The 22078-nt window shown below is 42.4% G+C and overlaps 1 protein-coding gene and 3 non-coding genes across 4 annotated transcripts in view; 2 read left to right on the forward strand and 2 right to left on the reverse strand.

Moving 5' to 3' along the window:
* LOC135084164 (chloride channel protein 2) overlaps positions 1 to 22078 on the reverse strand; it is a 97290-nt gene that overhangs the window by 17627 nt on the left and 57585 nt on the right. Inside the window, exons 4-14 of the mRNA XM_063978908.1 lie at positions 19682 to 19810; positions 18773 to 18906; positions 18177 to 18333; positions 15910 to 15998; positions 14635 to 14756; positions 13838 to 13939; positions 11192 to 11294; positions 9582 to 9710; positions 7059 to 7221; positions 5749 to 5840; positions 3655 to 3793 (exon numbers count right to left, since the gene is read on the reverse strand). Of these exons, the coding sequence (XP_063834978.1) occupies positions 3655 to 3793; positions 5749 to 5840; positions 7059 to 7221; positions 9582 to 9710; positions 11192 to 11294; positions 13838 to 13939; positions 14635 to 14756; positions 15910 to 15998; positions 18177 to 18333; positions 18773 to 18906; positions 19682 to 19810 (1359 nt within the window). The remainder of the gene's footprint in view (positions 1 to 3654; positions 3794 to 5748; positions 5841 to 7058; positions 7222 to 9581; positions 9711 to 11191; positions 11295 to 13837; positions 13940 to 14634; positions 14757 to 15909; positions 15999 to 18176; positions 18334 to 18772; positions 18907 to 19681; positions 19811 to 22078) is intronic.
* On the forward strand, positions 1456 to 1537 carry Trnas-gcu (transfer RNA serine (anticodon GCU)). The gene has a single exon. It is a non-coding gene; the product is annotated as a tRNA-Ser (tRNA).
* Positions 2135 to 2216, forward strand: Trnas-gcu (transfer RNA serine (anticodon GCU)). The gene has a single exon. It is a non-coding gene; the product is annotated as a tRNA-Ser (tRNA).
* Positions 8322 to 8403, reverse strand: Trnas-gcu (transfer RNA serine (anticodon GCU)). Its single transcript has one exon. It is a non-coding gene; the product is annotated as a tRNA-Ser (tRNA).

A 22078-nucleotide genomic window follows, 5' to 3' on the forward strand; every position in this document is an offset into this window, starting at 1 on the left:
ACATCCAGCAAGAGCTCAGAAATGTTCGTAGGATAGATGTTAGCAAGTGGACAGTTCGTCTAAGATATAAGCAATAGAATTTGACTCCAAAAAGGCCTGCCACGGGCTCGAAACTGACGGCAGGCCACCGATAAGCACGCTTTCAATTTGCTCGTACACTTCTCGATGGGAAGTCGAGCAAGCCACCCCTATAAGCCACTGTTTCAGCGAACCAGCACTACACAAATCTCTCCCCAGGCCGCCTATAGACCCGACCTCTTCGACTGCTGCACTGCAAACACAGTCTGCATTCATCGGAGAACAAAACTCGCCTCCATTACTCGCCTTCCCATCAAAATAAGTGCTAGCTAATTGAAAGCGTGCTAGTCGGTGACCTGCCGTCAGTTTCGAGCCTGTGGCAGACCTTTTTGGAGTCAAATTCTATTGCTCATATCTTAGACGAACTGTCCACTCGCTAACAGCTATCCTACGAACATTTCTGAGCTCTTGCTGGACGTCGATATTAGTCAAATAACGATTTCATAGGGAGTTTGACATGACAAAACGGTCATCCCTCTGCGATGTGCACCGGCGCTGTTCAGAACTTGGTCTCGGGATAAAGCCACCAGTCTCCCGAAAGCGTCTTAAAACTTTAGAAACCCAGGACTGGCTTATGTGGAGCTGACGTGCGACAGCCCGCTGGCTGAGCCCTTCTTGCAATAGTGCAACGATTTGTGCTGCTTCTGAAGGTGTAGAATCCCAGGAAAAGTGTCAAAAGAAGCGTAGATGTGTAAGGATCAACGTGTGAAAGCAAAAATCCGAAAACACGTGCTTTTATAGGGGGTAAATAGGCCGCAACTAGCGACGTATCAAACAGTTGATACATGTCTTTTTCCTTACTTCCTAACATCAGCCGGGATATCTTTTTAAATACTGGTGTAATTAAATTGAATTTGATATCAATTTAAAGTTAAAAGTTTAATCTTTAAAATGGTGCCACTTTTTTGTTACTAACAAGTTCGTTAGTTCACAAGATCGCGTGGAAACAACTTCATGTAAGTGATTCCATACTTTTGCTCGCAAGTGTACTTTCTGTTATAAAGTTTCAGATTGTTTTGAGATATTTCCCGACTCGTAAGGGTTTACTGCCCTTTGTTTGTGCCTTTTGACAGGGACAGTCTCACGAAACCCACTAGAAAATTTTGTATCTAATTCTGATACCCTCGAGGTTAATTATGCATTTTAATGAATAGAAAGAGAACGCTTTTAAACAAATTGAGACTGCAAGAGATTCTAAAGAAAAAGTGTCTCGATATTAGTTATACTACTAGACAGAATCATTACTATGCTCCTTGTATTAATCCACTAGTCGATAGAGACTTAACAGCAGCAGCAAAAAGAAATAAAACAATAATAAAAAGTAAATAAAACACAGCCTTTGCATGTGTTGGGTGTATTTAGCCCCCATGCGTATGAGACGAGGTGGCCGAGAGGTTAAGGCGTTGGACTGCTAATCCAATGTGCTCTGCACGCGTGGGTTCGAATCCCATCCTCGTCGGGACATTTTGTTCCAGGTTCCAATTTCAAACAAGCTTGATTTATTGGAAAATAAGTTAGAATCTGATTTTTAAAACATGCAGATTTATTTGGATATGACGTGTATAAGTGTAAGTACTCGTATTCCATTAATTAAATTAGAAAACATTAAAAAATACTTTAATTGCTATGTTGACACCGGGATCAAAATTTTTAAATCAGCGATTTGTCGATCCTAAAACTTTATGCCTGCATTAGAATTGAGTGTACTAAAATTGACCAGTGATCGACGAGGATTGAACTAGCGATCTTTCTAGATCCTTCTAGGCTTCAGGACTAATTAGGGCATGGCATAATATGAGTGACCTTTCATTCATTCATTTCATATTCGAACACAAAATTTGTAAGATACGTGAATTTTACACCAAAGTACGTTTCTGTCTGACAATACTTTTAAAGGAGTTGTAATGCAGTAAAATGCCTGCAATAGCACACTATACTGCAATATTACACCTAAATAAATAACAAATTCAATTCTTAATGTGCACTTAAATGCATATCGCGATGTGATTTATTACTCACACCATAGAGACTGCAGTATTTCCCCTACTACCCGCAAGACGAGGTGGCCGAGTGGTTAAGGCGTTGGACTGCTAATCCAATGTGCTCTGCACGCGTGGGTTCGAATCCCATCCTCGTCGGGAAGATTTTAGTTATTTCAACATTTATATGGCGTGGGTTTGCCATTTTTAAATAAGTAGTACAACAATGAAATTAAATCTAGTGCCTAAATATGTAGGTGTCAAAGTTTTGTCTTTTCCCAGTCAGTTAACACCGGTTTTCTTTTTTAGATTAGATTATTGTCATTATGTTCCTTAATTTATCCTATTGTAAGCAATAACCTTTTTTAATTTATCTGCAAGCGTAGTTAAATATATGTTGGTGCTTTTAAAAGTGCAAAATACAATATTCAACAGTTCTGACAGATATTAAGAATGGTTAAGCATACACCTTTTTTTGGAAAATCACAAACTCTTTCAAATAAAAAAAAACTATAGAGCGAGATATTAATTTAAAATTCACACCTTTATATTCAAGAACCCACGCGTGCAGAGCACATTGGATTAGCAGTCCAACGCCTTAACCTCTCGGCCACCTCGTCTTGCGGGTAGTCGAAGAAACAGCGCAGTGTCTGTGCTGGAGGTAATAAATCAAATTGAGATTTGTTTAGCGTGCACAATAAATTAATTTTATAGTCACTTTATTTGTGTAGCTGTATCGTTGTAGACTATTGCAAATGTGGTTGTTGTGTAGGTACTCGTATAAATAAATAAAAATCTTGTTTGTTAGCAAAAACTATGGTGGACCGACTTGATAAAGGCAGCAGGAAGGCGCTGGATGCAGGCAGCTACCAACGATGTGGAAGTAATTGGGGGAGGCCTATGTTCAGCAGTGGACGTCCTGTGGCTGAAATGATGATGATGCTGATGATACCCGCTACCAACCGTGCGATGTGGAAGTCATTGGGGGAGGCCTATGTTCAGCAGTGGACGTCCTGTGGCTGAAATGATGATGATGATGATACCCGCTACCAACCGTGCGATGTGGAAGTCATTGGGGGAGGCCTATGTTCAGCAGTGGACGTCCAGTGGCTGAAATGATGATGATGATGATACCCGCTACCAACCGTGCGATGTGGAAGTCATTGGGGGAGGCCTATGTTCAGCAGTGGACGTCCTGTGGCTGAAATGATGATGATGCTGATGATACCCGCTACCAACCGTGCGATGTGGAAGTCATTGGGGGAGGCCTATGTTCAGCAGTGGACGTCCTGTGGCTGAAATGATGATGATGATGATACCCGCTACCAACCGTGCGATGTGGAAGTCATTGGGGGAGGCCTATGTTCAGCAGTGGACGTCCAGTAGCTGAAATGATGATGATGATGATACCCGCTACCAACCGTGCGATGTGGAAGTCATTGGGGGAGGCCTATGTTCAGCAGTGGAAGTCCTGTGGCTGAAATGATGATGATGCTGATGATACCCGCTACCAACCGTGCGATGTGGAAGTCATTGGGGGAGGCCTATGTTCAGCAGTGGACGTCCTGTGGCTGAAATGATGATGACGATGACTCACGGCTGGCCGAGGACAGCAGGTCGGGCAGGTAGGGCAGCTTCTTGATGAGGATGATGCTGTCGAAGCAGGACGGCTGCAGTAGCGCCGCCACCGCGTTAGCTGACAGAACCGCCGCCATGATAGGCAGCAAGTGGGTGACCTGGACACATAAAGTTAACATCAGGTCATTTACAAAAAGAGGATAACCCTTTATTCTAACGCCCATATGCACAAACGATGCTTGCTTAGTTGAAGCAGCAAATTGAACGCAAGCCTTGAATAGAGCTCTGTGATTGTTTCTTGTGTGACCCTGTGCGTCCACGCGCACTGTGAGAGTGAGATCTCATAGTAATGTTTGTGAATACGGGCGTAAGTGAGCGAAGAGCACGAAGCGACGCTATGCGACACGATACGTCACATAGGCCGCAAGCAAGGAATGCCATTTGGTTTGATAGGAAAAAAGAGAGGATTTGATCTACACTTCAACATGAGAACATTGTAAAAAACAACTTCCTCATGCCATGTTTGAAGCAAATTAAGAAATTTTTATTCTTCCCATGCTGACCAGAAGGCTTGGGGAGGCTTGATGTTCACACATTTGTCACAAGTTGCCTCTTGCGACATCCACGAAAAGAGTGGGGTGGCTCAATTCAATATGCTAAATCATCCATTTTGTAAACTAGAATAAGAATGGGTCGTGCTCCTGCAGTAAAAACTAAATGACCTGATAATGAAATTACTAGTCGCTTACAGTGACAAAAAAGTTGTGATTTCTGTTGATGCTACAAGATACAAGAATAAGAATATCACTCAACAAAATAAGTCAACTGAATTATCTGGGGGCACGGCAGTGCCCCCACCAAGTCGAGCAAAAGCGGCACGGCCGTACCATCCTTTTCTCGAAGCAATTCAGGCCATTTTCGACCGCCTGTAACTTCGTTGTGGATAAAACTAGAAGGCTGAATTTTCATTAGCTATGCAGGCATTGTAAAGACACAGTATATTTAAAATTTCATTTAATTTGAACCAGTAGTTTAAGAATTATAACGGGTCAAAGTTACTTAATTTTGTCATTTTGTCACTCACTGACTGACTCACCGATCATCAAAATTCTAAGGCACTTCTAGCAGACCTAGAAGCTTCAAATTTGGAATATAAGTAGTGTTTGGTGTATGAATCAAGGAAAAACTAAAATATTTGGGGGCACGGTAGTGCAACCGCCAAGTCGAGTAAAATTTTTCAATTTCGGTCCAGTTTTCTAGATACATAACTGCTGTCTACAAAATACAAAAAGAAATGAGATTTGGGGGCACGGTAGTGCAAACGCCAAGTCGAGTAAAATTTTTCAATTTCGGTCCAGTTTTCTAGATACATAACTGCTGTCTACAAAATACAAAAAGAAATGAGATCCCATCAAAAACAATACTTGTCAAAAAAACCAAGTCTCGCAACTCAGTTGTTCTACGGTAAAAAGTTGTGAGATCCATGTAATACCAAGTCCAGGCCAGGAAATCTTTAACGTTTTACATAAATATATTGACTTGGCCATCGCATGAAAACACGTGTAAATTAAATTATTTAGTGCGATGGCCAAGTCAATAATTTATGTAAAACGTTAAAGATTTCCTGGCCTGGACTTGGTATTACATGGATCTCACAACTTTTTACCGTAGAACAACTGAGTTGCGAGACTTGGTTTTTTTGACAAGTATTGTTTTTGATGGGATAACTTAAGCTTCAACCACACCGACGCGTGCAGATCGCCATCGCCGGCGCGATCATAGGCCAATGACAGGTCGCGCGATCCAGGCGACCTGTCATTGGCCTATGATCGCGCCGGCGATGGCAATCAATAGTCTGGTCTGCGAGCACGTAGAATTTTGCCCAATGACCCCAAGCTACACATCCTTATCGCTCGCGCGTAATTATATTGCTGTCGCGACTGTGCGACCGTGTGCGAGCGCGACAGCAATATAATTACGCGCGAGCGATAAGGATGGGTAGCTTGGGGTCATTGGACAAAATTCTACGTGCTCACAGACCGGGCTTTACACGCGTTGGTGTGGTTGAAGCATAAGTCAGTAGGTTCATACTGGCTTGTGACGTCACACTGACCTGCCCCGTCATCTCGCTGACGATGACGATGGTGGATACAGTATGAGTGACGGCGCCCGTGAACGCCGCCGCGCCGACTGTCGCGTACCCTCCTGCAAGGGAAAGAGGACTTTAAGTGGTGGTAGTAGGGTTTAAATTACACTGTGACGTATTCTAAAGAGCTGTAGGTAAGGTAGGAGATACTACACCTGTTTATAAAATATAACTTGGTGGTTCGTTCGATGGTTCGTTTCAGCCAAATGACGTCCACTGCTGGACAAAACCCTCCCCCAAGGTTTTCCATAGTGAACGGTCCTACGCTGCCCGCATCCAAGCTCTTCCCTCGACCTTTACCAGATCGTCGGTCCACCTAGAGGAGGCCTGCCCACGCTATTCCACCTCTTCACGAGATCTATGTCAGCGTCGAGTCTAGTAGATCTTACCAGGTAGTAACTTCTGCATATGCTCGTCGTAGGCGATCCTTAGTAGTCAGATGTAATGCATGCATTGGTTCCCAAAGTGGGGGGCGCGCCTCCCAGGGGAGGTGCAAAGAACTATAAAGGGGGGCGCGGGCCATCTGTGTACTTTAGTATAAAAAACCTGCGACCGCTGAGAGAATGCATTCCAGACTGCTCGATACGACCAATAAATAATCTTGACTGGAGAAGGGGGGGGGGGGTTGTATGATCAAAGGGGGGCGTGTCTTATATAAGTTTGGGAACCAATGATAGATCGTCAGCTAATATAGAGACACACAAATTTTGTGGCCATAACCAATATTCTCGCCAAAGTTGCCCGCTTTGTGTGGGTCAAAAACGCACCTGACTCAAAAGCTGGATACGCCCACTCCTGTAATGCTGTGTAACCAGGATCTACAGCTTGTCCGCCAATAAAAACCCAACCAGTGAAGGTCAAAAGACAATGCCGGAAATTGGCGTCTTTTTTTTTTTTTTAAACAATGTTTTTGGATACTAAAATAGTGACATTGTATGTGTAAACAAACAATACCATCCATTAAAGGCTCCAGACATCAGTGTGGAGTAGAATCAGCGCAATAAAAAATAGCGCAATATTTTGTTGCAATTTCTTACAAAACTTGCGCGCAAAAAGCAAATCTAGTATGTAAATCATCAAACTTCTAACGCTCGTAACTCAGTTCAGACTGAGTTTAGAGGTATACATGTCATAGTAAGTTTGGTTTATTACACTATTTTGTAATAAAAAAACAAAGTTTGGTCGATGGCCGCGCAAAAAAAAAAAGACGCCACCTTCCATACAAAATCTGGCATTGCCAAAATTTGTCCCATAGCACCAATTCTAGTATATCTCACCAGGCAGGATCTTCTGTATGTGCCCTCCGTAGGCGACCCCTAGCGGACAGAAGTAGTGCATGAGCTCGCCCGTCAGCCGGCCCAGCGCCGCGCCCATCTTGAAGGCGGGCACGAATATGCCGGCCGGCACTGGCAGCGTGCACGATACCATGCTCAGGAAGAACTGCGGAATAAAAATCATTCATTAATATACATACAGCCTTATACAGAAGCTCAAAGTTACACTGCGTGCTATGGAGAGGGCTATGCTTGGTGTTTCTTTGCGAGATCGAATCAGAAATGAGGAAATCCGTAAACGAACTAAAGTCGCTGATATATAATTTAGTAATAGCAATACATAATTTAAGTTCGTTAATAAGTCTTCAAAACAAATTATAATTTTTTTTTTCAAGATTTTACAGAATGTAAGCAAAATTCTTCGAATATCTTTATTTTTACTAAAGGTATTCGAAGAATTCAGTTAAAATAAATTTACTTAACCTTACCTAATCTTAATTTAAATGTTCAAACGCAATTGTAGTAAATTATAAGAAATTATTCCTATAGTCGTTCATATCGGCCATACTATCGCATGCGCAATGTCACGAAATAGGACGTATCATACAAATTACCAGCTTATTATGTTTGCACAGATGCTACTTACCTACCGACAACACAACCATACTATAATTAATTGTAATTATACACAGTAGCTTTAACTAGCCGGATTACTTAATACATTAAAATTTACTTGTGTTTTTAGTCTGTTGTTGTGGTTTGAAACTATAAAATTATCAAATTCAAATATGAATTAGGACGGTTCCCGCAGAAGTACATCTGCTTGTTCTAGCTATTGGACAACTTGTGAATTACCTACCTACATAAAATTTGTTAATTTCTCATGCAAGAGACTGTAAGGTTTTTAATGAGAAATAAATGTTCTTGAAACCTAAAAGTATAATCAGCTTCATTTCAACCAATTTTTTTAGTCCAATGTTTGACGTAAGTATTTTGGTCTTCAAGGGGGTCTCAAATTATATTCTTTTCTCTTTTTATGAACTAGAATCAGGAAGGTGTTACAACAAGGCTAGTCAATAGGATATAAATGTGGTTAAAAAGTATAGTCTAGAAAAGATTCAATTATTTCAAATTCTATCAAATAAAAAATCAAAATGTTACCACAAAAAATTGTACGTTAATTACAGCTAATTAAATATTTATTTCTTTTTATGAAATATCTATCTACCCCCATATAATAATTTGGTCCTTCGAAAACAAAATGTCCGACGAGGATGGGATTCGAACCCACGCGTGCAGAGCACATTGGATTAGCAGTCCAACGCCTTAACCTCTCGGCCACCTCGTCTTGTGGTTAAAACGGCCAATTGACATACCACATACTATAGTACCTACTGGCTGCACATCAAGTTACACACAATAGGGTCATATTCAGTTGTGATAAGTGCGATTTTGCATTAAAAATGTATGTGTCGGTGACTGCACTCGTACTTGCAACATCAACTGTTTATGCAGTTGGTCTATTGTTTTGTTTACTGTCACGTTTATATTATTGCTGCATTGGTACTCTATTAACCTAATTAATATCTTTACATGTACCAAGTACAAGAAACGACGTGAATTACTTTTTATTTCGACGTGACTAATGAATGAATGTGGTTTTTGTTGAATAAAGTACGTATCTACAAAATATTTACAACATGTATTTTATCACAAAAGATGGAGCATTAAAATCATGAAGTTTCGAAAGCATGATGGTTCGAAAAATACGATTAGGGGCTCTACGACAATTTGCTATCAAAGTATGTAACTGTAGCCTGTAACTGAGTTAGCGGCTAGCTGTCTACATCAGGGATGTTATGGATATCCGGTATAATATAATTCCTATATCCGTAACCGTATCCATAACCGAAACTACATATCCATAACATCCCTAGTCCACATGCTGTCGAAGTGCTGTCAACGCGCTTAGTTCTTTATTCAATAATATTACTTCAACCCACAATGTCGTTCTTCTTCTTTCTTTGACGACGACGGAGTAAAAGCAAGAACAGTGTTTCCTCAACTGGCTTTTGTATATAAAGAAAGCCTACCTTGTGGCTTCGTAGGCCTCATATAAGTAGTAGGAAAGTGCTAGATGGACGTCCTGTGGCATAAATGATGATGACTTACTGTTCTCCAGTGAGCCACTGTGCTTGCTTGCTAGTCGCGACTGTATTTTTGCTCGCTACTTACGAAAGCACAGTGTGAGACGACTTCATAGAAGTAGGAGGATGTAAAGCCTGGTCCGTGAGTACGTAGAATTTTGTCCAATGACCCCAAGCTACCCATCCTTATCGCTCGCGCGTAATTATGTTGCTGTCGCGCTCGCACACTCACTGCGGGCGCGCGTCGCACAGTCGCGACAGCAATATAATTACGCGCGAGCGATAAGGATGGGTAGCTTGGGGTCATTGGACAAAATTCTGCGTGCTCACGGACCAGGCTTTAGAAGCACGTCCTGTGGCGTAAATGATGATGACTTACGACAGAGAGGAAGTAAACAACGAGGCATCCATAGTAGCCGAGCTCGGGTGTTCGCCAGTGAGCCACAACTGCCGCTTGCGCCGCCGATAGATCGTCGCCCCACGTGAAGTTGGCAAATAGAGACAGCACCTGTACACAAAAGAAAAGAAAACGTAATAAGCATTCATTTACGACCACTCTCAACACAAGTTTAACGGTTTTATCTAAGCTGTGGTAAATGATGCTGGTGTTCAAACTAGTTAATAATGGTGTAATATTTACTATACTTCACTGCAGCGTGGGACGTCCACCCACAAGGTGGACCGACGACCTGATAAAGTGCTACCTTTATCAGGGAAGGCGCTGGACGCAGGCCGCTACCAACCGGGCGATGTGGAAGTCATTGGGGGAGGCCTATGTTCAGCAGCGGATGTCCTATGACTGAATTGATGATGATGATCACTATACTTCAATACTGTTTTTTAGCCAAATAAAGAAATAAAATAAATGACAGCAAAGTTTCTTAGAAACCTGAAATAATCGATTATCGCAGGTGCGAATAGAACGTCGTGGATTTCATTCGAACCTGACATTTGACTGCAGAGTTACTGAGGCATAGGATAAGCTCGTCGAAATTTTCAATTGCACTACGTCATCGCAGCAAAGGTTATTGCATGAGCTACCCCTTGACCCAGGATAGGTTATGATACGTCCACACCAGACGCATTTTTATGATAACGAAGATATGATATATACAGGGTGTCCCAGAATGGGTGAATCAAACTGATAGGGGAGGTAGCTCTACTAATGTACTATCCCTAAAAAATATGAAAAAAAAAATTTTTGAGTACGGATTTTTTTTAAAAATAAGGTGATCTAAACTCGAAATCTAGTCATTATTTCCAAATTTCGTTTACAGATAAACGAAGCGATCATGTACAATTAATATTAGTAAGAAAAAAGTACAAATAAACTCCAAACGCAGCAATTTATAGCCAGATACTTAGGCAAAGCTGATTTATTTTCACTTTTCCTTATGCGCTTTATTTTTTTTTCATATTTTTAGGGATAGTACATTAGTAGAGCTACCTCCCGTAGCAGTTTGATTCACCCATTCTGGGACACCCTGTATGTTCCTCCGAATCATATGAACTATTCATCCAATTTTGAGCAATAAAGTATCACTCGATTTGTTCGTTATTATGGCCCGGCTACATTTTTAGGTGAACTGAACGCGCACTTATCTGAGCCGAAAGAGACGACCGATTTGAATTCCGGAATCGGGTTACAGTTTCCAAAAACATTTTTCTTGTTTCAAATAAATAATATAATATAATAATAAATAAATAACCTTTATTCTCACCATAGTCAATTTACAGTGCAATAGGTAAACTTAAAAAACTAGGTACGATGAAGGTAGGACAAAAAAAAATCTCGCAGTATTACAATGTAAGCAAGTTTGGTACGTACACAATATAGTTGGTCTCTCAGTAGGACTATGACGGGCTAATACCTGAATTAGAAAAATTCTGTATCTTAGGTTATTAACCCTCCACCCCATTCTAGGGTCAAAACAAAAGAAGAAATATATTAAGAATAAATAACTTTCACATGTTAGGTATATTACATACCTGCTCCTGGTTGCCGAGGTCGGCCGCCATGTACTTGCCGATGCCCGGCGGGAACAGGATGGACATCACCACCAGCGTCATGAAGCCCGGGTAGATGAACCGGCTGCGGATAGATAGATAAAAAGATAAATCGATTATTTGCAAACACTTTTAACACACACAATTTTATAGCTTGTTTGTTGTATTTTTTTGCGTTGTGTCTCTTGCTTTGCGAAGAGAACACTGCGATCAACTTTTATTGTACAAAGTTGTTAATGGCTATGTTGACTCGCCCTACCTTTTGAGTAAGGTTTTGTAGCGATGTCCGAGAGCGAACATGAGGTCATGTGATACATTTGCCATTTCTTCTTGCCGTACTAATTATGCTATGAACCGATTTATTCTAAGATCAATGAAATTGTATAACTCCAAATACTCTCATTTAGATATTTTCAGCCTAAAACCAAACAAAGGATGATGGGCACAAATGTATGGAAAGTGGTACCCGCTCCAATAGCCATAACCAATATATATTTCAAAAGGCCTTTAGATGTAGAAAAATGCCTGCTATGGGGCCAGTTCTAATTCACGTTTTGAAAGCAGTAATTCCACTAAGTATTATATGAAAGTATAACACAATCATCCATGTATACGAGTATGTACTATGACTAGAATCTATTAATATAACTAAAATAAACATTCAAAAGGAAAGGATTATACCTACGATGAACTACCCAAGCTATTAGCCCTTTATTCGCTTTCATCATCATCATCATGATCATTTTAGCCATAGAACGTCTAGTTGAACATAGGCCTCCCCGAATGATTTCCACAATGGCCGGTTGGTAGCGGCCTGCATCCAGCGCCTTCCCGCTACCTTTATAAGGTCGTCGGTCCATCTTGTGGGTGGACTTATTGGGTCTTGTGGGTTTATTCGCTTTAGCAACCCATAATAAAACCCTTAGGAAGTAATAAAACTCTAACCTACTTAAATTGTCATTTGGTATGGAAATGTCATTTTAATCCAAGGTTTATCCTAGGTGTATATAAGGGGGTAGTTCTTCAAATAAAAATATTTATTTCACAATTATCCGTATTAATAATTATACAGTTAAGGAAGGATGCTGGAGCAGTAAACACTTCATGCCTCGCACAACCTAAGTACCATACGATGGACACGTATGATACTTCGGTTACACAAAAAGTATGTTTATCTTCGAACGCAACCAGATCTGAGGCTGGTGGCCATAGTAAATGTTGTTCGTCTTGGTAAGACCTTTCAAATGACACTACAAACATAACTATTGGAGCCGGGTACTATTTTGTTAAAAAGTATGTTTATCTTCGAACACAACCAGATCTGAGGCTGGTGGCCATAGTAAAAGTTGTTCGTCTTGGTAAGACCTTTCAAACGACACTAGAAGCATATCTATTGGAGCCGGGTACCATTTTGCCCATTGTCCTTTAGGTCGTTGTTAAAACAGTAATTACCTAACTATTTACTGTTTTAACAACGATGCGATTATTTCGAGTTTTAATTAATTGCCAAGTTATAATACTGTATTTAACATAGCATCTAAAAAAAGTTTATTTTCTTTTTCTGTTTCTGTTTACTCAATTTTTATAAACGATACCTATGTATAAACTATTTGTGAAAACTATTTTGGCAAATGTGAAGTTTAATTGGTAACTCTATATGTGTTATAGAATGCTGTTTGTTTTCTTAACAATAAAATATAAAAAATAAAATAAAAATATAGATCGTTTCATCCACGAAGACGAGCATCATCACTGTAGTACGCGCGCACACACGGACAACTATCCAATGAGGGCTATCGTTTTTATACTCAACAGTTGGCACCCCTGGCGATTGACAGGACTTTACTCTACAGTGGCGCCATCTTGATGAGTGCAAATGCGATAGTCCTCCTACCACTTTAGCGCTCACCAGTTGGTGCCACTGTCTTCGCTACTAGCAAGTGACAGGACCTTACTCTACAGTGGCGCTAACTGGTGAGCGCTAAAACGATAGCCCTCATTGCAACGCTGCCAATGCCAACAGTGACGCTCGGATTGCTCGGGTCAAACTCCCCGCACCCCGCGCTTCCTTCGACCCCGCGCGTCTTCGTGGATGAAACGATATACAGGATGGAATTTTGTAATGCCACCTGCAGGGAAAGTACTCTTAATATTGTAGATAGAATTTTTTTCTCAAAGAAAACATTCCTTTATTTTTGAAAAGAAATAGAACTGCATTCAAAGATTTCCAAAAATTTGCTTGCCACACCCGGGAATCGAACCAACTAAAATCTGTTAAAAATTACACCCTGTATTTTTATTACATCGATCGTAAGGGTTAAGTATAAGGATGAAATCTCTCTAAGAAACTTTGAGAAAAATTTCCTATCTACAATATTAAGAGTACTTTCCCTACAGGTGGCATTACAAAATTCCACCCTGTATAATTAGTCTAGTTGCAACATCACAATAGGGTATTTGCCACCACCAATCAATTGACGTATTTTTGTGGTGTCAGTGGGACAACGTCTAAAGTGGTCCCTGTATACCAGATACTCACTTCTTCTGCAAATAGTCGATAGCTAGTCACGTTCTCATCGGTGGTAGGACAACCGGCTAAAGTGGTACCTGTTGACTAGATACACTCACTTCTTCTGCAGAAAGTTGCTTAGTGTGGGCGTATTCCGCATGAACAGCACGTATTGCCGGTGCAGCCACACCCACAGCGCTGCCAGAAGACCGCACACGATACTGGAAACACACGATGTTAGTTAATGAGGGCTATCGTTTTTATACTTGACAGTTGACACCACTGGTGCGTGACAGAAACTTCCTCTACAGTGGCGCCATCCTGGTGAGTGTGATGCGATAGTTCTCCTACTGCTTGAGCGTCATCAGATGGCGTCACTGTCTTAGCTACTAGTGACAGAACTTTACTCTACAGTGACGCTAACTGGTGGGGATAAATACGATAGCCCTGATTACATGACAAATAAAACAAAAATAACTCTTCTTTCTAGCACAGTCACTTGAACAACGCAAGTGGCTTTGCCCTGAACGTTTTATAACATTGCACGTGTGGCATTATTAGGACAAATTAAAAACTATCACGGTTTTTGAGCTAGAATAAAGTGAAGAAAGTTAAAAATTATGTATTATTTGTAATTTCAATCTTCCACCATCCCTATAAAATATCTAGAACATATTCCTGCAACAACAAATCGGACTTTGTTGCAAAATAAAAACATTTACAACGACACTCCAGTGTTTAGCTTCAGATGCTGAAGCTTACAGTCAGCGTGACATCCAAAATGGCTAAAAAGTTGACAACACAACCTAATTCCAATACGTCCTTGTTACGGACGTGTTACGAGCTTTTTGCTGCTTTGGATGTCACGAACTATTTAACGCTAACTGCACACAAAAGCTTTATTAAAGTGACTCACCCGAGCAGCACGAAGACGGCAAACTCCTGGGGGTCAAATGGGAAGTCCTGCGGCAGGTTGGTGGGGAACAGTGGCTTCACCGTCGGCATCTGCCCCGCCCACACCGACAGCAGACGGAACATCTGGGAGTAACAGTCGTTTCTATGTATTTTCTAGGTAATGTCAAGGTATACAGGGTGGAATTTTGTAATGCCACCTGGAGGGAAAGTACTCTTAATACTGCAGATAGAAAATTTTACTGAAAGAAAACATTCCTTTATTTTTGAAAAGAAAGAGAACTGCATTCATAGATTTTCGAAAATTCACTACCATACCATACAATTTTCTGTACATGATTAATATAATTTAAGATTTTATGGATTTCCTTTCATTTGATTTATCAAGTTTGTTAGAAAGATTTCATCCTTATACTTGACCCTAACGATCGATGCAATAAAAATACAGGGTGTAATTTTTAACAGATTTTAGTTGGTTCGATTCCCGGGTGTGGCAAGCAAATTTTTGGAAATCTTTGAATACAGTTCTATTTCTTTTCAAAAATAAAGGAATGTTTTCTTTGAGATTTTTTTTCTATCTACAATATTAAGAGTACTTTCCCTCCAGGTGGCATTACAAAATTCCACCCTGTATAGATCGTTTCATCCACGAAGACGCGCCTCACCATTATTCCGCTAATGTTTGAGTGTTATCGGTCCAGCTAATTATCCATGAGTACACACGCACACTACAATGCAGATGACGCTCGGATTGCTAGGATCAAACTCGCGTGTCGCCCGACCAAAAATTGGTGGGGCGCGTCTTCGTGGATGAAACGAATTATAGTTGATATCTATACCTATTCTAGTAATAATATTGTAAAAGATGGTGACTAAATAGTAACGGAGTTTCTTATGCTGCTTCATCATGGTCATCATTTCAGCCATAGGATCTCCACTGCTAAACATAGGCCTCCCCTAAGGTTGGCAGCGGCCTGCATCCAGCACCTTCCTACTAACTTTATAAGGTCGTCGGTCCACCTTGTGGGTGGACGTTCTACGCTGCGTTTTCCGGTACGCGGCCTCCTCTCCAGAACATTGCTGCCCCATCGGCCGTCAGTTCTACGTACTGTGTGCCTTTCCCTTTGCCACTTCAGCTTGCTTATCCGTCGGGCCTCATATGCTGCATTATGCTGCTTAGCTTCACCATTCCATTCCATTTCATTGGTAACAACAACTTGAGTGCTAGTATCGCATAGAAAAACTATTTGTAAAACTATGAAAATCATTTATCACTCACAATAGCACTGCAACACGCCGCGAAGAAACCTCTCCAGTAGTTCCTCACTGCGAAGTACGTTGTTGTGACTTCAATGGAAAACAGGACACCTGGAAGAACGGAAATAATATGATAGCTATTAATTATTTCCAAAATGCATGTGATAACTCTGAAAAGTTCACTTCAAAATACTCCCATTTACTTCTGGCGATCCTCTATCTAAGAAATTCATAGAGGATCAAAAGACCATTTATCTTATAACTCAAGTTTTAAGATGGCGTGATGTTTATCTTAAAACTCAACTTTAACCAGTATGGCGTAATGGTGATTATCATTTGCCGTTAGTCGTGTAGTTCCCGCATATTAGAATCCCCTTACTTATCCCATGGACGTCGACTAAAGAAAAACGGGGACATCAGGTACCCAAGTCTGGCCAGATTGGGGAGTGTAAACCAAATTCTTATTTGCCGCAAATTGGAGAGTTCTTGCAATAGAGACTAATGCTGCGGCAGCAAGCATCTCTATCATCATGGACTCCTTGGCGTAGATGCCTTGGGATGTAGTCACAGCTTCGGTGGACTTGTTGGCTTCCTTAAGAGATGCCTTAGGAGGTAGTCACAGCTTCAAGAGGAGCGTTGCCACTATAGACCATTAGCTAAAGATGCTGATGCTGACGATCTGATGAAGGCCGTCAGAAGTACCTGGATGAGAGTAGCGCAGGACCGGTAGTTGTGGAAATTTTTGTGAGAAGCCTTTGTCCAGCAGTGGACGTCATTTGGCTGAAACAGAACAGATGCAGTAAGGTAACTGTTACTAACCTCCGACAGGCGCCGCGAAGCAGGAAACCACTCCCACAGCACAGGCAGCAGCCAGCATCTCCTCGTGGCGTAGATGCCTGAAGGTGGTCACTACTGATGCAGCAGGAACTGTACTGACCTCCGACAGGCGCTGCGAAGCAGGAAGCCATAATGACCGGTGAAGCAGCAGCCAGCATCTCCCTAGTCCTGGTCTCGTGGCGAAGATGCCTGAAGGTAGTCACTACTGATGCAGCAGGAACCGTACTGACCTCCGACAGGCGCCGCGAAGCAGGAAGCCACTCCCACAGCACAGGCAGCAGCCAGCATCTCCTCGTGGCGTAGATGCCTGAAGGTGGTCACTACTGATGCAGCAGGAACTGTACTGACCTCCGACAGGCGCCGCGAAGCAGGAAGCCACTCCCACAGCGCAGGCAGCAGCCAGCATCTACCTAGTCCTGGACTCGTGGCGTGGATGCCTGAAGGTGGTCGCTACTGATGGAGCAGGAACTGTACTGACCTCCGACAGGCGCCGCGAAGCAGGAAACCATAATGACCGGTGAAGCAGCAGACAGCATTTCCCTAGTCCTGGTCTCGTGGCGTAGATGCCTGAAGGTGGTCACTACTGATGCAGCAGGAACTGTACTGACCTCCGACAGGCGCCGCGAAGCAGGAAGCCATAATGACCGGTGAAGCAGCAGCCAGCATCTCCCTAGTCCTGGTCTCGTGGCGTAGATGCCTGAAGGTGGTCACTACTGATGCAGCAGGAACTGTACTGACCTCCAACAGGCGCCGCGAAGCAGGAAACCACTCCCACAGCACAGGCAGCAGCCAGCATCTCGTGGCGTAGATGCCTGAAGGTGGTCACTACTGATGCAGCAGGAACTGTACTGACCTCCGACAGGCGCCGCGAAGCAGGAAGCCACTCCCACAGCACAGGCAGCAGCCAGCATCTCCTCGTGGCGTAGATGCCTGAAGGTGGTCACTACTGATGCAGCAGGAACTGTACTGACCTCCGACAGGCGCCGCGAAGCAGGAAACCATAATGACCGGTGAAGCAGCAGCCAGCATCTCCCTAGTCCTGGTCTCGTGGCGTAGATGCCTGAAGGTGGTCACTACTGATGCAGCAGGAACTGTACTGACCTCCAACAGGCGCCGCGAAGCAGGAAACCACTCCCACAGCACAGGCAGCAGCCAGCATCTCGTGGCGTAGATGCCTGAAGGTGGTCGCTACTGATGCAGCAGGAACTGTACTGACCTCCAACAGGCGCCGCGAAGCAGGAAACCACTCCCACAGCACAGGCAGCAGCCAGCATCTCCTCGTGGCGTAGATGTCTGAAGGTGGTCGCTACTGATGCAGCAGGAACTGTACTGACCTCCGACAGGCGCCGCGAAGCAGGAAGCCACTCCCACAGCACAGGCAGCAACCAGAATCTCCTCGTGGCGTAGATGCCTGAAGGTGGTCACTACTGATGCAGCAGGAACTGTACTGACCTCCGACAGGCGCCGCGAAGCAAGAAGCCACTCCCACAGCGCAGGCAGCAGCCAGCATCTCTGTAGTCCTGGACTCGTTGGCGTAGATGCCTTGGAAGGTGGTCACCAGCTTCGATAGTAGGGTTGCTACCATGGAAGCGATGTGCACTGATGGACCCTGGAAGTATAGGAGATGGAAGATGAGCCGTGAGGCAAGCAAGAAAGGATCCTTGGATCATAGATTGGAAATGAAGGAAATTTATATTTGTACAATGAAACTTCTTTTACCTAAGCCTGCATCCCTGATAAAAAGTGATGATGATCAGGTCGAAGGAAGAAGGAACTGACTATCTTATCGCTGATTTTCGAAACACAACATTCTGTTCACGTGGTGTTAACTATGGTAGGTAGCCAGCCAGGCAGACCGAAATCGAGCTAAGCCACCAATTAAGCCAGCAGTACATCAAAACAAACACTTACTAGGAATCGAACCTGGAGTCTCTGGGTATGAGAAAGATGGTAGTGGAAAACATTGAGAGCGAACAAAAGGCTTCTTTGAACATCATTCAGAATTCAAGAAGAATCCTACAAAGTCTTGATAACACTACAAGTCGTACCTCTTTTCCCAGGGGTAGACCAGACCCTAGCGTAGCAGTCAGCCCGACGATCTTCGATATTAGAGCACGGTATGTTAGGTACTCTTTTAGATGCACCCCTCGCAGTATGGTCTTCATCTCTGGGATACCCGATCCTGAAAAACATAAATCACACGTTTCTTCACGTTATTATACCGGAAGATGATTATTATGTGCTTTTGATCGAATAAATTTCATAAATGTGAATTTTATTAGACACTCCTTTAATTTATAGGCATTGAATTGATTGATGTCCACGATGCTAATCTGAACGGGAGAGCGAGACCTAGGTTTTAAATGTGTACTGTGATGCTGACATAAGGTGGACGCCTTTTTAGAAACGGCTCTTATCATTTCCAGTCTTGAACCTTATGCTTCATAGTGAAGTGGAACTTCTTCTTCTTAGTCGGGCACTCTTGTCAGAGTGGTCGTGGTTGCGCTGACGAGGTACATGGTGGGGTGATATCATCTCCGAGGGTAGCTCTCCTGGCGATGTGCTTCCATTTCGGTTAGAGGCGTCGCGAGCACACTGGACCATGGGGGACTCAGTGGCCTTCGTAATGGCGTCTATCCAGCGGGTTGGCGATCGACCGCGTGCTCTCCTGCCTTCAACCTGGCCCTGGAAGTGGAACTACCAGCGTTGTAGACTATGTAACTAGTAATTAGTAATTTTCTTTTCTTTTCAATCTATCGATGACTGCTTACTGCCAGACAAACGTTTTCCTGAAAAATTACCATAGCAATCGTTTTTCGCAGCCCTTATCCAGGCCCATTCCACAATCTTCACTAGGGCATCGTACACCTAATCTTACCAACTAAGATTCCTAAGGTATATTCACATTCTTACACAACTGCCCCTCTTTATATCAATATGGATATATCTCAACTCACCAATGCTCTGCGCAGCGACGATATGCACGAAGCCCGCCGCGAAGAGTATGAGGCACACCGGGAGCGACACCCACGCCACGTACTGGCTGAAGGTCGACGTGGCCAGGTCCCTGTACATCCACATCCGAGCTGCAACCAGGGCATAGCCGTAAAGCAGTAGTAACACACAGCCAAAACGTCAAGCTGTAAGAACTAATGTCGATGTAGATCCAGCCTAAGAGCGCTTTCACATTTAGCCGATTTAGCAGCGCGACAAACGCGCGACGGACGCGCTGCCGAAAATTTCATACTATGTGACAGCGGATGCATGCCGTCACATTATAAAAACGCCGCTGCCGTGCTGCAGTCGCGCTACTAACTAATGTGAAAGCGCTCTTATGCTGTCCACCATTCTGGGAGTGGGTAGTCAATGCGAAAAAACGCTCAACGGTTGGAATGTGCAGGTGTCAAAATGTCCATACGGACCGGTTGTTAGTGTGGCCAGGCCTGTTCATCTCCGCGAGTTTACATCGAAAACAAAACACGCACGATGGCCCACCTACAGGAGGGCCATCGACAAGGCCTCACATACGAGCGAACATTGACTCACGCACGCGTATTCTTGTGTATGATGGAAGAAAATAAAGAAAATGGTGTAACTAAATACTGTGCAATATTTAACTGCCTAAATAATAATAAAAACACAGAATGTACTTTTTTAAGTTGCCTCAAGACACTGAGAGGTAAATAAGTAGTTAATAATATTCATGATAATTCATGCAAAATCATGTATTTCCTCCGCCATTTTCAGCAGTTTGGCACCTCACGTCACATCATTTTACCGAAGTCAGCCCTATAGCTTCGGCGCAGTGCCGATCACTGACGTTTGTCAACAAAATGGTGCTTGACTCTTGAGACAGGCTAAATTACACCATATTGTTAGTGACATTGAGCATACATTTTAATAAATACCTTCGCGAAGTAAAACTTCTGTACGTAGTACTTATTATTATTCTGTGGTGTGGCAGAAAGTATGAACGTCAAAAGGTCCCAGTGCCAAAATGTACATTGTTACCATGGTTACAATGGTTTAGTGACAAATGGTACACATCACAAAATACAAGTACAACAAAAGGTGTGATAGATAAAATGATCAACTGATATATTGTGCTCATGAATAAATTAATTAAATTAAATGTCAAAATGTTCAATGTTCTTGTAGTCTAGTCAATAAAGTTTTTTTGGACATTTTTACCTTGATGCATTTAAACACGTGTTCACGTTAGCTATTATACAATAAGACGCTTGTTCAAATAAACCCGAAGACATTTTAACTTCAGATCATTTTAACCATTGCTCATTTCGACGTTCATACTTTTTGCCACACTAACAGCCGGTCCGTATGGACATTTTGACACCTGCACATTCCAACCGTTGAGCGTTTTTTCGCATTGACTACCCAGTCCCAGAATGCTGTCCACTACTGGTCAAAGGCTTCCCTCACGAGTTTCCATAGACCGGTCCTGCGTTAGCCGCATTCAGATGCTTCCCGTTTTCAGGTGACAAAGTTCTGATGTAGGTACTACCAGGCCTGTTCATCTCCGCGAGTTTACATCGAAAACAAAACACGCACGATGGCCCACCTACAGGATACTCATGAAAATTCATGCTAAATCATGTATTTCCTCCGCCATTTTACGCAGTTTGGCACCTCACGTCACATCATTTTACCGAAGTCAGCCCTATAGCTTCGGCGCAGTGCCGATCACTGACGTTTGTCAACAAAATGGTGCTTGACTCTTGAGACAGGCTAAATTACACCATTTATTGTTAATGACATTGAGCATACATTTTTTAAAATACCTTGGCGAAGTAAAACTTCTGTACGTAGTACTTATTATTATTCTGTGGTACTACTCGTAATAGGTCCAGCGCGTAACTCAGTCAGTATGGGCACGGTAATACTATCTATACAGTATTCCAACTCGGCCCTAATTTTGAAATAAATGTCAACAGTCGCGCGGTACGTCACAGTATGACAACATGCGATAGGGCTGCCCACCTACAGTACCTAGTTTAATTACATCTGCCTACTTAGAATTTCTATCTAGTTTTGTCATTGTATTTTTTTATTTAGTTAGACAAACAAAATACTTTGTGAATGGAATAGGTTAAAAATGTTTGTTTTGTGATTAGTAGATTTAGTAAAATTTGAATTTGAATAAAAACTACTTAAATAATTTGAAACTTTAATAATCATAATGATCTGTTACTTTAATTTCGGGCGGGCGAAGTCGTGGGCAAAAGCTGGATTAATACAATATTATTATAATTTTAATTTCAAATCAAACTGACTGAAAATCACAATAGGACCAGTTTTTGACCAATTTGACCGTAAAAATGACGGTCAGTCAAATT

Source organism: Ostrinia nubilalis, chromosome 25 (genome assembly GCF_963855985.1).
Source record: "Ostrinia nubilalis chromosome 25, ilOstNubi1.1, whole genome shotgun sequence".
Lineage (NCBI taxonomy): Eukaryota > Metazoa > Arthropoda > Insecta > Lepidoptera > Crambidae > Ostrinia > Ostrinia nubilalis.